The sequence below is a fragment of the Salvelinus sp. IW2-2015 genome, linkage group LG26 (assembly GCF_002910315.2).
Source record: "Salvelinus sp. IW2-2015 linkage group LG26, ASM291031v2, whole genome shotgun sequence".
NCBI classification, from domain to species: Eukaryota; Metazoa; Chordata; class Actinopteri; order Salmoniformes; family Salmonidae; genus Salvelinus; species Salvelinus sp. IW2-2015.
Window position 1 is genome coordinate 18,501,449 of NC_036866.1, and position 14,968 is coordinate 18,516,416.

The 14,968-nt window shown below is 43.4% G+C and overlaps 1 protein-coding gene across 2 annotated transcripts in view; it reads right to left on the reverse strand.

Annotated features, from left to right (window-relative positions):
* LOC111952781 (solute carrier family 66 member 2-like) overlaps positions 1 to 14,968 on the reverse strand; it is a 90,708-nt gene that overhangs the window by 73,759 nt on the left and 1,981 nt on the right. For both annotated transcript variants that reach the window (XM_023971686.1, XM_023971687.1), the window contains exons 2-3: positions 13,676 to 13,971; positions 13,241 to 13,374 (exon numbers count right to left, since the gene is read on the reverse strand). In XM_023971686.1, coding sequence (XP_023827454.1) covers positions 13,241 to 13,374; positions 13,676 to 13,884 — 343 coding nt within the window. In that variant the 5' untranslated portion in view covers positions 13,885 to 13,971. The remainder of the gene's footprint in view (positions 1 to 13,240; positions 13,375 to 13,675; positions 13,972 to 14,968) is intronic.

The following is a 14,968-nucleotide window of genomic DNA, read 5'->3' on the forward strand; positions in this document are numbered from 1 at the left end:
GCTATCGAAAACATATGGCAGTCTGCTCAATTCAATGTTACAACCAACTGATTGCAGCATTACCGTAGAAAATGCAGGAGGCAAGTGGAAGAGGAGGAAGGGAGGGAACTTGTTTGTTTGCCATATATTAAAGATACAAATTGTATGAAAAGGATTGGCATAAATAGAAAAATGTACCAGTTTCATTTGAGGACAGCTGTGCCATACAGGTTGCTAAATAAATGGAAAGAGATTTTCTCAAAAAAATGTATACAGTGCCTTTGGAAAGTATTCAGACCCCTTGACTTTTTCCACATTTTGTTACGTTACAGCCTTATTCTAAAATGGATTAAAGAAAACAATTTCCTCAGCAGGTTTTAAAGAATAAATAATACCATATTTACATAAGTATTCAGACCCTTTGCTATGAGACTCAAAATTGAGCTCAGGTGCATCCTGTTTCCATTGATCATCCTTGAGATGTTTCTGGGGAAGGATGCCAAAACATTTCTGCAGCATTGAATGTTCCCAAGAACACAGTGGCCTCAATCATTCTTAAATGGAAGAAGTCTGGAACCACCAAGACTCTTCCTAGAGCTGGCTGCATGGCCAAACTGAGCAATCCGGGGAGAAGGGCTTTGGTCAGGTAGGGGACCAAGAACCCGAAGGTCACTCTGAGAAAGCTCTAGAGTTCCTCTGTGGAGATGTGAGAACCTTCAAGAAGGACAACCATCTCTGCAGCACTCCACCAATTAGAACTTTATGGTAGAGTCCCCAGACGGAAGCCACTTCTCAGTAAAAGGCACATGATAGCCCGCATGGAGTTTGCCAAACGGCAGCTAAAGGACTCTCAGACCATGAGAAACAAGATTCTCTGTTCTGATGAAACCAAGATTGAACTCTTTGGCCTGAATGCCAAGCGTCACGTCTGGAGGAAACCTGGCACCATCACTACGGTGAAGCATGGTGGAGGCAGCATCATGCTGTGGGGATGTTATTCAGTGGCAGGGACTGGGACACTATTCAGGATAGAGGGAAAGATGAACTGAGCAAAGTACATAGAAATCCTTGATGAAAACCTGCTCCAGAGCACTCAGGACCTCAGACTGGGGTGAAGGTTCACCTTCCAACAGGACAACAACCCTAAGCACACAGCCAAGACAACGCAGGAGTGGCTTCGGGACAAGTCTCTGAATGTCCTTGAGTGGCCCAGGCAGATCCCGGACTTTAACCTGATTGATTATCTCTGGAGAGACCTAAAAATAGCTGTGCAGCAACGCTCTCCATCCAACCTGACAGAGCTTGAGAGGATCTGCAGAGAAAAATGGGAGAAACTCCCCAAATACAGGTGTGCCAAGCTTGTAGCATCATACCCAAGAAGACTCAAGGCTGTAATCACTGCCAAAGGTGCTTCAACAAAGTACTAAGTAAAGGGTCTGAATACTTATGTAAATGTAATACTTCAGTTAGATTGATGAGGGGAAAAAAACAATTTAATCAATTTTAGAATTAGGCTGTAACGTAACAAAATATGGAAAAAGTCAAGGGGTCTGAATACTTTCCGAATGCACTGTATATCTAAAAAACTTGATTGTTGACATGCAAAACATTGTGGGACTATATCAACAATGACCCAATGAAACAAATACCGAAAGATAGTTTTGGGGTGGAATATTCCTTTAATATAGTAGGTAGAATCAGGACAAGACAAGGACAGAGCCAATAAAGGGCTGCGTTTTATCTCTAGTTCTCTGAGCTAAATGGAAGTTACACAGTGGGATTAAGACTGCAGGACAGGATAACGATAGTGTGTGAGAGAGAGAGAAAGAGAGAGACACAGAGAGATTGAATAAATAAAACAAAGCAGCTCTGATAAAAGTTACATAATAACCAACCATGCAAGCCAGAGAGAGGGAGAGAGAAAGAGTGGCATGGGGTCAAGGGCAGAGTGACAGTAACACACGCACTACAGCAGGGTTTCAGCAGGGTTCCCCACAGCAGCATGCTGATGATGCCAGTCTCCAGGCTCTACTCTACACAATGCCAAGCAACACACCTGACTGGGATCCATTTAGGACCAACTAACTAACTGACTAACTCATTTATGTCTCAAATATACTGCAGTAGCAATGCTAAATGGCTAGTTGATTTGGGACAGAGGGAGGGATAGAGAGGGTTGGGGAATGAGTGAAAAATGAAAGATTAAAGGAGAGAACAATGACAGGATAGGACAGAAATGAAGTATAATAGACATTACATTAGACAAGGAGAGAGAAAACAGTATATGCCAACTACTTTGAACCTACTTCAAAGTCAGTCTAAAATGAACAATAAAATAAATAAAGAGGAAATAAAGTTGCCCAGTGCATYTATCTTCCTATCAGAGAGCCCAGTGTGGGACAGTGGGGGTCACAGTGGTTAGACCTCCCTCCCAGGGCTACCATGGAGCAATGAGACAACAAGGGCAAGCTGGATGACAAAGAAGGGGAGCGTTTTCTGACAACGACTTGGGAAGATCACATCACCAAGACATATTGATAGGGGGACAACTTTGGTTATAGAACTTGTTTTTTTTTGTTTTTTTTCCAGTCGGATAAACACTCCAAACAGCCTACCCGACCGCTCGGAGGTGTCCGCATGGTCCTAAAGCACACCGTTGCCTTGTTTTGTATCACATTCCAATGATAAAACTGGGGGACAAAAACACAATTTCAGAACGTGGGGAGGACATCATGGCCATGTTCTTTTTACTATTCCCCTTTGTAGCAAGACAAATCCTAAGTAACTTCCTCAACCTCGTCAGCCTTGCTCTCTGAATCTCTCTTTAAGTCCACCGAAATGGAGCCTCCCGAGAGGCGCAGTGGTATAAGGCACTGCATCGCAGTGCGAGAGGCGTCACTACAGACCCGGGTTTGATCCCAGGCTGTGTCACAACTGGCTGTGACCGGGAGTCCCATAGGGCGATGCACAATTGGCCCAGCATCGTCTGGGTTAGGGGAGGGTTTGGCCGGGGGGCTCTAGTGACTCCTTGTGGAGGGCCGGGCGCCTGCAGGATGACTTTGGTCGTCAGTTGAACAGTGTTTCCTCCGACACATTGGTGGAGCTGGCTTCCAGGTTAATTGGGCGGGTGTTAAGAAGCGCAGTTTGGCGGGTCATGTTTCGGAGGACGCATGACTCAACCTTCATCTGTCCCGAGCCCGTTGGGGAGTTGCAGCAATGAGACAAGATCGTAATTGGATATCACAAAATTGGGGATAAAAAGTGGGCAAAATAGAAAATATGTATATTAATAATAAGTCCACCAAAATGAATCTTTTTCACTCCTTTAGTGTCCCCTTTTCACTTATTTGCTCGCCTGTCCTCTGGCATTTGCCCTCCTCTAGGGGTTGAACAGGATAGACAATAGGTGCTTCCTTTCATGTCTGAATAGGTTTGTGAAGTTCTGTGCATTCTCCGTTCAGTCTTTGTCAGCTTTGGCATATATTATTCTTCCTTTGATCTGAAACAACATTCTGAGAGAGCAAAAAATCCATTGTTGCAACACAGGGGTCAGAGTTAAGCCAATTCATGCATTGAGAGAGAGAGACTGTATGCGTTGGATCATTATTGTCAATATAGCTAATTAATAAGATCTTGTCAGGGTCAAAGGGCTGGAGGCACCAGACTACTCTGTCTAATCACACCCTTACTGGGTAGCACAGCATGCAACCACACAATCAATGAGGGGTATCAGCGCCAACGGGGAATCAGCCCCAAGGTTAGAGCAGCAGCACACTTTTTAATGGAAGACTGGCGTTACACTAAACCAGAGCTGGTTTCTCTTGGTGTGACATAAACTGGTGCTGTGTTTGGAAAGCAGGGTTTGGGGCTATGAGAACAGTGTGAGACGAGGTGGAGGAGACTGGAGTCTGCCTCTGGGAGAGCCCTGGGCACAAACAGGGCCGGAAAATCTGCAGCCCATGTTTGCGTCACAACCAGAACTCTGGAGGCTAAGAGTACACTCAACAACAAACACACAAAAACAGTCACCAGACATCTTGCATGCACACACACAAATGTGCGCACACACACCCCTTCACTGTGTCACAGCTCTTTTGTCGGACATATCACAGCTGTTCTACAGCACAGAATAACACTACACAGGTTTTTATGTGTAATCTAATGAAATTAGGGGAGATATTTGAATTTGCTTTTGATAGGTGCTGGTATAGTCTTTAATGGGTCCATAGGGTGAGAGAAGCGGTTCATAGTGCAAGGAGTCTGACACTGTGTGTTTGTGTGTGTGTGTGTGTGTGTGTGTGTGTATATGTGTGTGTGTATCTCTCTCTGTCTTCAAGTTGGAGATGTGTCTATTTCCAGTCTCAGATCTGTGGAAAATGGGAGTGAGAGGAGGGGAGGGGAGAAGAGGAGGAAGGGGGCAGAAGGGATAGGAGAGCAGCGGAGAGAAGTGGAGGAGAGAGGAGTGGAGAGCAGGGGAGCGGAGAGGAGGAGAGAGCAGCGTGGTGCTGCAGCATAGGTCTCGGCAGGTGTCCAGGGGCTCCCTGTGTGTGATGTGTGATGAGGTTACTTTAATGAGGCAGCCAGAGAGGTGAAGGTTCAGCCTGTAGACATACACTAGGATCAGAACAGACCAGGGAAACACTAGAAAATACTTCAAGAACCGATCAGAACCTGTGGTTTGGCAGTCTTGGCCTCTGAACACCACATTATATTCTACATTCTTTGATAGACCGTGAAGTTTGGCTCAACACTGACCCTGGGTAAACTAATGTCAGCCATGCTTTGCCTCGTTCACTGATTCAGATGGTAGAGGAATATGCCTTTCGGGAGCCATCATCAGCAACCGTCTGTCTGCCACACCATTAACTTGTCATCCTCTCACTCACAGGATGGAGAGAGAGGGAATGACGGAGGGGGGAGACAAAAGACTGGAGACAAGGGAAGGCAGGGGGAAATTAATGGGACAGTGGTGGAAAGACAAACATGGCTGCAAAGAGGGGATTGAGATATACTGTTGTTAACAGGGAGATGATCTCTAGCCTTGTAGCCTATCAATAGTCTGGGAGAAAGCACAACACATATAAACCCTATGTCTGTCTGCTCTGGATTGACACTACTGTTGGAGTGATGAGAGAACTAGTGATCAATGGTGTTGGTGGAATAGGTCATCTTTTCTCATCTTACACTGATGTGACCAGGGGGGAAGATGGACAGAACCAGAGCACTTAGATTTATATATTCATGAGTTCATCTTTGACCTATCTACAAATAACCAATGGTATTCAGGCAGGCCCACAGTGCAGCAACTGTCAATGTGTAGTGGGGACAGGAGCCACCATAATTTGGAATTCTACTCTGCACAATGTCAATTTGACATTTTTAAAGGGTGCCACAAAAATGTCCATTAAAAACATCCCCGCAAATTCATACAATATAATGCAAACAAAGCAGACACAGGCACACTTTTTCCACTCTCTAACTCACAGGTCAGTCTGCTGGGTATCTGCTGTATTTCTTGGAATTTTAATAATTCATATGACCCCGTGGGAGTAGCCACTGTCGGTAGTCTGACTCAACCTTTCCTAGAAAAGGACTGAGCACTCTTCTTGTTTAAGAGGGCCAACACTTAACCAGAGACAGAGCTTATGCAAACTTTCCCATGGGGATGATTCTAAAACAAGCACAAAATCAGAGACATGGACAAACACAAAACATATCAATTAAGTTATCTTCAGCAAAACTAACTTCAGCAAAACTAGGGAAAACTGAAGTGTTGGCTACTGTGTACATTTAGCTTATGTCACCAACTGTACTCTACTCAATCATATACACCTGGCTAGCTTCATTTGACTTGTTAAGTGGATGTCTGTTATCTAGGCTTCAATTAAAGTGTACACCTTTTTATGTAAATGCAGGGGAGTAATAAACTCTGTCTGTGCTGAGAGCGGTCACACCTGATTCGCCTCGCTGCAATGCTGCACGCTGCACGCTACAGATAACACTGCCTGAGCAGCAGACAGACTGGCAGTCACATCCCACATTGCAGTAGAGACCCTACACTGACTCAGCACAATGAAACCGACCCCAAAAAACACACACAGACCACTCTACTAAGGCACCTGGCATAGGTCCTCTCTGTACAGTCACATCACTACACAAGGAAGTCTACCTCTGGGTCAACAACACATCAGTCCATTTCCTTCACTTTCAACACAGGTAGTGTATGATAAAGCGATATGAACAGACAGGGTCAGTTATGACCAGTAGAGGGCTCTGTTGTTTCATTAGAACAACATACTATACATGAGACTCAATTATTAAACAATTACACATGACCCTACTATAGCATCATCATTGGTGCACATTGTTTCTATTTTCTTGAGGTTGGAAGGGAGGCTCTTATTTAATGCTACACCAGGACAGAGACACAACGTATGCACTAACAATTAAGCAAATCAAAAGCTTAGGATGGGTGAGGTTAACATACAACACATTGTTCAAAAGAGTTGTCACTGTAGCTTAGCCAAGGCCAACACTGGCTTTAACAGCAGTATAGAGCAATACAGTATCCATCCTCTGCTAAGCCGTACAGGAACTCTGAGCCACAAGGTCGTCACCCGAGGAACATACCTGGGGCCTCATTTACAAACGTGTGTACGCACAAAAAAATGCGCCAAATTATGCGTGCACCAGTTTTCACGGAACAGTTGGCCTTTATAAAAACTTGACGTGAGAATGTTCTTATCATCCAACAAACTTTAGACCATGCATAAGCACAGCTTCTAGAAGTTGAAGTATTGCATTGCAGAAAGACAAAACTAGTAGCCTTGTGAAAATGGGGAATATATGACACTCTTATTTATAACACAAAAACAGATAGCCTAGCTACACTACCGGTCAAAAGTTTTAGAACACCTACTCATTCAAGGGTTTTTATTTATTTTTACCATTTTCTACATTTAAGAATAATAGTGAAGACATAAAAACTATGAAATAACATATATGGAATCATGTAAGATGGTCCTAACCAACTGCGCAATTTTGTGCAACATTATATAATGCAACTTATTTTGTACATAATGTTGCTGCTACCGTCTATTACGACCAAAAATAACTTCTGGACATCAGAAAAGCGACTACTCACCGCGAACTGGAAGAAGATTTTTCCTTTAACGAGTCTGGCGAGTAGGATATACTGCTTTCCCGGGAACAGGCCCAAATCCCCAACATTTGCGTGAAGAAAAGGCGGAGGAAAAGGGGGCGCAGATTGGGCTGCCTTCTGAGAATCCGTAGGTGAGCGAGTAAACTCCCACTGCCATCCGTCCTACTGTCTAACGTGCAATCATTGGAAAATAAAATTGATGACCTACGATTATCCTACAAACGGGACATTAAAAACTGTAATATCTTATGTTTCACAGAGTCGTGGCTGAACGGCGACACTGATAATATAGAGCTGGCGGGATTTTCCATGCACCGGCAGAACAGAGAAGGTAAGACGAGGGGTGGGGGTGTGTGTCTATTTGTCAATAACAGCTGGTGCGCGATGTCTAATATTTAAAAAGTCTCGAGGTATTGCTCGCCTGAGGTAGAGTACCTTATGATAATCTGTAGACCACACTATCTACCAAGAGAGTTCTCATCCATATTATTCGTAGCCATCGATTTACCACCACAGACTGATGCGGGCACTAAGACCACACTCAACCAACTCTATAAGGCCATAAGCAAACAAGAAAATACTCATCCAGAAGCGGCGCTTCTAGTGGCCRGGGACTTTAATGCAGGCAAACTTAATGTGTTTGAGCCAATCAGTTGTGTTGTGACAAGGTAGGGGGCTATACAGAAGATAGCCCTATTTGGTAAAAGACCAAGTCAATATTATGGCAAGAACAGCTAAAATAAGCAAAGCGAAATGACAGTCCATCATTACTTTATGACATGAAGGTCAGTCAATACAGAACATTTCAAGAACTTTGAAAGTTTCTTCAAGTGCAGTTGCAAAAAACATCAAGTGCTATGATCAAACTGGCTCTCATGACGACTGCCACAGGAAAGAAAGACCCAGAGTTACCTTTGCTGCAGAGGATAAGTTCATTAGAATTTCCAGCCTCAGAAATTGCAGCCCTAATAAATGCTKCACAGAGTTCAAGTAACAGACACATCTCAACATCAACTGTTCAGAGGAGACTGTGTGATTCAGGTTTTCATAGTCGAATTGCTGCAAAGAAACCACTACTAAAGGACCTCAATAAGAAGAAAAGGCTTGCTTGGGCCAAGAAACACGAGCAATGGACATTAGACGGTGGAAATGTGTCCTTTGGTCTGGAGTCCAAATTTGAGATTTTTGGTTCCTTACAGCYGTGTCTTTGTGAGATGCGGTGTGGGTGAACGGATGATCTCCGCATGTGTTTTTCCCACCTTAAAGCATGGAGGAGGAGGTGTTATGGTGTAGGGGTGCTTTGCTGGTGACACTGACTGTGATTTATTTAGAATTCAAGGCACACTTAACCAGCATGGCTACCACAGCATTCTGCAGCGATACGCCTTCCCATCTGGTTTGGGCTTAGTGGGACATGTTTTTCAACTGGACAATGACCCAACACACCTTCAGGCTGTGTAAGGGCTATTTTACCAAGAAGGAGAGTGATGGAGTGCTGCATCAAATGACCTGGCCTCCACAATCCCCCGATCTCAACCAACTTGAGATGGTTTGGGATGAGTCGGACTGCAGAGTGAAGGAAAAGCAGCCAACAAGTGCTCAGCATATGTGGGAACTCCTTCAAGACTTTTGGAAAATCATTCCAAGTGAAGCTGGTTGAGAGAATGCCAAGAGTGTGCAAAGATGTCATCAAGACATTTGACCGATAGTGTAAATATAATAACAATATGCAAACATTTGCCATTAATGATAAGAGCGGGAAATAAATGTTTCTTACTTTGCATTCTAAAATAAAAATACGCATATTTCCTATTATTTATTTCATTTCCATGATCATTGCAGAATAAATCTCTCACCTTTTCCGACTGGGATGGTTTCATAGGCTACTTGTGTCGCGAAATAGCCTACAGGCCGACAACAAGTTATCCTATAATACCATTTGTTCCATCTCTCATTTAAAATGGACCCATTAAACAGTAATAATTAGAAAAGCTATTTCAAATATTTTGATCTATGTATTTTGGTCTTTCCGAAACTGTCAGATACAGCAAATGTCACTGCAAAAGGAAACATTCTGCCAACACCTCCAAAGACATCTGATCAAGTTTGCCAAGCATTGCTATTTCCTTTTGATACTGTCTTGGCCTAATTCCAATACTTCCAATGTATACAGCAAATAAGGGCGTTATTATCACTATAAAAGGTGAATGATGGGTGTTTTTCAGGCAGAGTTATAATGCTCGTTCACGTGTGCACAGTTTTAAGAAGTCTGATTTATAACGGGAAACATTATGAGGCCCATAAGCTTTCTGAGGTAAACTGTGGAGAGAATGTGAATCACCTTTTGCCACTCTAGACATGATGTKGACTTTCAATGACAATAGACCACATCAACCTTTCTTTAGGGCGAGGAGAAATGCTAATTTCATTCCATCTACTCCCCACTCCATCAGAACAGTGAGCCTCACACTTCCTAGTTTGTCATTCCTGAAACATCCTCTATGCATCTTCTGTGCTCTATGCAGCATGAAAAAACTAAGTTGGTAAAAGGTCACAATAGCATATCTATGTATTTTAATCCCTCCCCATATACTACCTACTGACCTCAGACAACCTCTACTAAAGGAAGCTAAATGTTATCCGAAAGCTGGTACTTGTCGGCATGTGTGTTTATGGATGTGAATGGTTATTGTTGTTTGTGCATGTGTGTGTGGTTGTGAACGTTTATTGTTGTTTGTGCATGTGTGTGTGGTTGTGAACGTTTATTGTTGTTTGTGCATTGGTTTGGGGTTGTGAACGTTTATTGCTGTGCGTGCATGTGTGTGTGGTTGTGAACGTTTATTTTGTGCATTGCATGTGTGTGTGGTTGTAACGTTTATTTTGTTGTGCATGGTGTGTGGTTGTGAACGTTTATGCTGTGCGTAGGATGTGTGTGTTGTGAACGTTTATGCTGTGCGTGCATTGTGTGTGTGGGTTGTGAACGTTTTATTGTTGCTTTGTATGCAGTGTGTGTGTGGTTGTGAACGTTTATTGCTGTGCGTGCATGTGTGTGTGGTTGTGAACGTTTATTGCTGTGCGTGCATGTGTGTGTGGTTGTGTTGTGTAAGTATGTGGTCGGGTTAGATGGGGACAGGTGCTGCTGTCCCGGCTGTCATAGAGCAGGATGTTCCTGAGGTAAGGACAGTAAAGTAATGATTGGGGAGGAAGTTAGGGCTATTCTGAGCCTGGACCATCACACCCCTCCATCCCCTCTGAAATCAGACAGCTGACCTGCCCTTCAGCGGAAAGAAGAGGCCTGGAGTGACGATCTGTTGTCCTGTAGTGTCTGTGGCAGGGTGATTCAGGGCACTCAAAACAGTTCAGAGTTCTCTAATGGTTTGGTTGCTGAGCTCCTATGATACAGTACTGACAATCGATGTGAGTAAAGATGGACTGAGGACTCTCCAGCTCCCACCAGGGGACAACAGAATCAGTCTGGAACTCAGTGTCTCAGCAGACTACAAGACCACAGTGTCTCTCATACATATCCTATGCCCAAACAAGGATTATCTACAGTATAACACAAACTCAGACTCATGCATGGATACACAGCACACACACACACATATGCACAAACCCACAATAACTCACCGATATGTACAACATGAATAACTTAGCATCTATTCACTAATCAATCAACGTGACAGATACATTATTAGGGCCGAGGAGTTAGGGATCTAATAACACACAACACACTCTTTGAATTATCGTAATATTACAAGATTTCATTTTGTTCCCAGTCAGATTAATAAAAAGCTGACCTAAGATTGGCTATGTAAATGTAATGAAAGAGATTTAATCAACCTGTAGTTCTGTGAAAACACAATTATCCATAAATTCTCTCTCTCTCTCTCACACACTCTATTTCTCTCTCTCTCTCACACTCACATAGAGCAGACCCCCTGTCACTGGCCACACACACTCTCACCCCCAGAGCTGAAATAATCTCTTCTATGTGAAAGCCCAGTGACTATAGCCATCCACCATTTCCCTGTTATTCTCACACACACCAATCCCCATAATTAAATCCACAAGATCATCATTCAACTCAAAGGACCTCAGGCGTAAACATAGTTTACCATCTGGCCTATAAAACCTACCAATCAAAACTACAAATGACATAAAACCGATAGAGAGCGAGAGAGTGAGTGAGAGAGCGAAAAAGACAGAGAGAGGGAGAGGGAGCAAGATTCTAGAGTGATTATTCCTTCTCCTATGGCCCCCTCTTTTGGCAAGAGCTTAGAGTTGAAACTGAACGCCACTACATAGGCTTATGTGTACAGTGGTGGCCAAAAGTTTTGAGAATGACACAAATATTAATTTTCACAAAGTCTGCTGCCTCAGTTTGCATGATGGCAATTTGCATGTACTCCAGAATGTTATGAAGAGTGATCAGATGAATTGCAATTAATTTCAAAGTCCCTCTTTGCCATGCAAATGAACTGAATCCCCAAAAAACATTTCCACTGCATTTCAGCCCTGCCACAAAAGGACCAGCTGACACCATGTCAGTGATTCTCTCGTTAACACAGGTGTGAGTGTTGACAAGGACAAGGCTGGAGATCACTCTGTCATGCTGATTGAGTTCAAATAACAGACTGGAAGCTTCAAAAGGAAGGTGATGCTTGGAATCATTGTTCTTCCTCTGTCAACCATGGTTACCTGCAAGGAAACATGTGCTGTCATCATTGCTTTGACTCTTTGCAAAAGGGCTTCACAGGCAAGGATATTGCTGCCAGTAAGATTGCACCTAAATCAACCATTTCTCGGTCATCAAGAACTTCATGGAGAGTTGTTAAATTGTTGTGAAGAAGGCTTCAGGGCGCCCAAGAAAGTCCAGCAAGCGCCTGGACTGTCTACTAAAGTTGATTCAGCTGCGGGATYGGGGCACCACCAGTAAAGAGCTTGCTCAGGAATGGCAGCAGGCAGGTGTGAGTGCATCTGAACGCACAGTGAGGCGAAGACTTTTGGAGGATGGCCTGGTGTCAAGAAGGGCAGCAAAGAAGCCAGGAAAAACATCAGGGACAGACTGATATTCTGCAAAAGGTACAGGGATTGGACTGCTTAGGACTGGGGTAAAGTCATTTTCTCTGATGAATCCCCTTTCCAATTGTTTGGGGCATCCGGAAAAAAACTTGTCCGGAGAAGACAAGGTGAGCGCTACCATCAGTCCTGTGTCATGCCAATACTAAAGCATCCTGAGACCATTCATGTGTGGGGTTGCTTCTCAGCCAAGGGAGTGGGCTCACTCACAATTTTGCCTAAGAACACAGCCATGAATAAAGAATGGTACCAACACATCATCCGAGAGCAACTTCTCCCAACCATCCAGGAACAGTTTGGTGACGAACAATGCCTTTTCCAGCATGATGGAGCACCTTGCCATAAGGCAAAAGTGGCCCGGGGAACAAAATATCGATATTTTGGGTCCATGGCCAGGAAACTCCCCAGACCTTAATCCCATTGAGAACTTGTGGTCAATCCTCAAGAGGCGGGTCGACAAACAAAAACCCACAGATTCTGACAAACTCCAAGCATTGATTATGCAAGAAAGACCTGCCATCAGTCAGGATGTGGCCCAGAAGTTAATTGACAGCATGCCAGGGCGGATTGCAGAGGTCTTGAAAAAGAAGAGTCAACACTGCAAATATTGACTCTTTGCATCAACTTCATGTAATTGTCAATAAAAGCCTTTGACACTTATGAAATGCTTGTAATTATACTTCAGTATTCCATAGTAACATCTGACAAAAATATCTAGACACTGAAGCACCAAACTTATTTGTGTCATTCTCAAAACTTTTGGCCACAACTGTACTATAATTGTGTGTTAATTTTTCAAATATGATGAGTGGTCAAGTTAAGTACATGCATTATATTTATTTACCTAGCAATAGAATATATTTTTCCCAGCAATAGACCAATTTGCCTGTGAGGTGGTGTTTTTTGGTGTTGGGACCTAATTTATTGTTGTTTAGCACTAGCTGTAATAATAATACATGCATAATACAAATGAAATAGGGCTATTTGCCTGACGTATTTATGGTTTGGTTGGCTTACCTGTGAAGTGGCGCTGTTTGGTGCTGACGCGGTTGGTGTGCTGGATGTTGCAGCAGAGATGGAGCATAGCCAGCATGGTAATGATCATCACTACACTCTGGAGGAGCAGAGTCAGTTCAAACTGCTTCCCTATCCTGTAGGTAGACAACATTACAGTGGTTAATCAAAACACAATGTCAGCGCAGAGAATGCTTCTCACTTCCTCTAAAGCCACTTCTCTATCCATGTTTCAAGGGAACAAAACAAACATGCACTCTTGTATGCTCACAAGTGAATTGTTTCATTAGGTCACCATGTGAGCATACTGTACAATAATTTATAGTTTACTTTTAACTGTTATCTCTACACAGCACCTGGCAGTTTCACTGGATGTGTGCACTGTGCATATACCCAATGTAATCTGTCCCCAGTGAACCCTCTCTATCCTGGCCTCACCAGAAGAAGATGCGTAGGATGTTGGCGATGAGCAGAAGCAGACAGACGCGGGTGGAGAATCCCTCAGTGATGCTGCTCTTCTGGATCTCCTGGTACTGAGGCACGTAGGGCAGGGTCCCTCCAAACACCATCACACAGGACGCCAGCCACGACAGCAGGGTCAACGAGCCCTCCATGCCCTCCTCCTGGATGCCCACCTCAATGTCCATCTCTAGCTAGGGCCTCACAGATGGCAGCCTGGTCTCACAGTCACACCCAGCACCGTGGAGTAGACAAACAGACACTCCTGATCATGACTGGAAGCATAGAAAACAAATAATGAACTCTAACTGCCGCTCCCTCTCTCATGCTTTGTTAGAGAACTCACCCTGTCATACTTACAAAACTAAAGATATCAACACATAAACCATCTCCCACTACAGAAAAATACTAAAACTAACTATCAGTTATCACCGTAACGCAACAACAACTCGTAAAGCATGAGTCACCTTGCCACCCACRCCCATTCTCTCACACCCCTATCTGAATTAAGGATATCCACAATAGGCCTCCAGTAATATGCCAACGCTTCAAACCTACAAGAGACCCCAAGGTTTTCTTCTTATGGGTTATAGCTCTACCATAACCCATAAGACAGACCCTCTCACACACTTACAAAATATGGTCTCTGTCTCTCTTTACTGAAATTCAGAATTGATGCAAAAGAGCTTTGAGAATGCAAATAGTTTTGGAACTGTCTATGAGCTGTTACCAGAGACATGCATTTAGAGTGGGCCAACTTTTAGAATTGTGAATATTGTTCCAATTCCTTCTGTTATATAGCATTATTTAAATATTCCCCCTGCAATGTTAATGGGGGGCTGCAACTGCTGCCATAAAATGTTGTAGTGTCATGGAAATGCACCATAATGCTCATTCTAGACTTTATATACCCATTGTAATGTTAATGGACGCTAACAAGGCTGCCATAAAATGTTGTAGTGTCATACAAATGCATCAGAATGCAGAAACCGCAATGGCCCAACTTTCTGAATACATTGCTCTGGTGTATTCTATTCTAGCCTATGTGAACATTACTACTATACATACCACTACACTAAAGTTCTTGCCTTTCTCCATGGAGGGTAGTAAAATTCAGGAAGACATAACATAGACATGAAGTTGATATAATGCTCTTTCTCTTACTAGTCTCCACTCTACTCTGTTACATAAAATGCAACACGTCTTAATATTTGTAGAAGCTTTGCCAAATATTGAGTGCTTCTAAATATAGTCCATACAGAACTGCCAGTA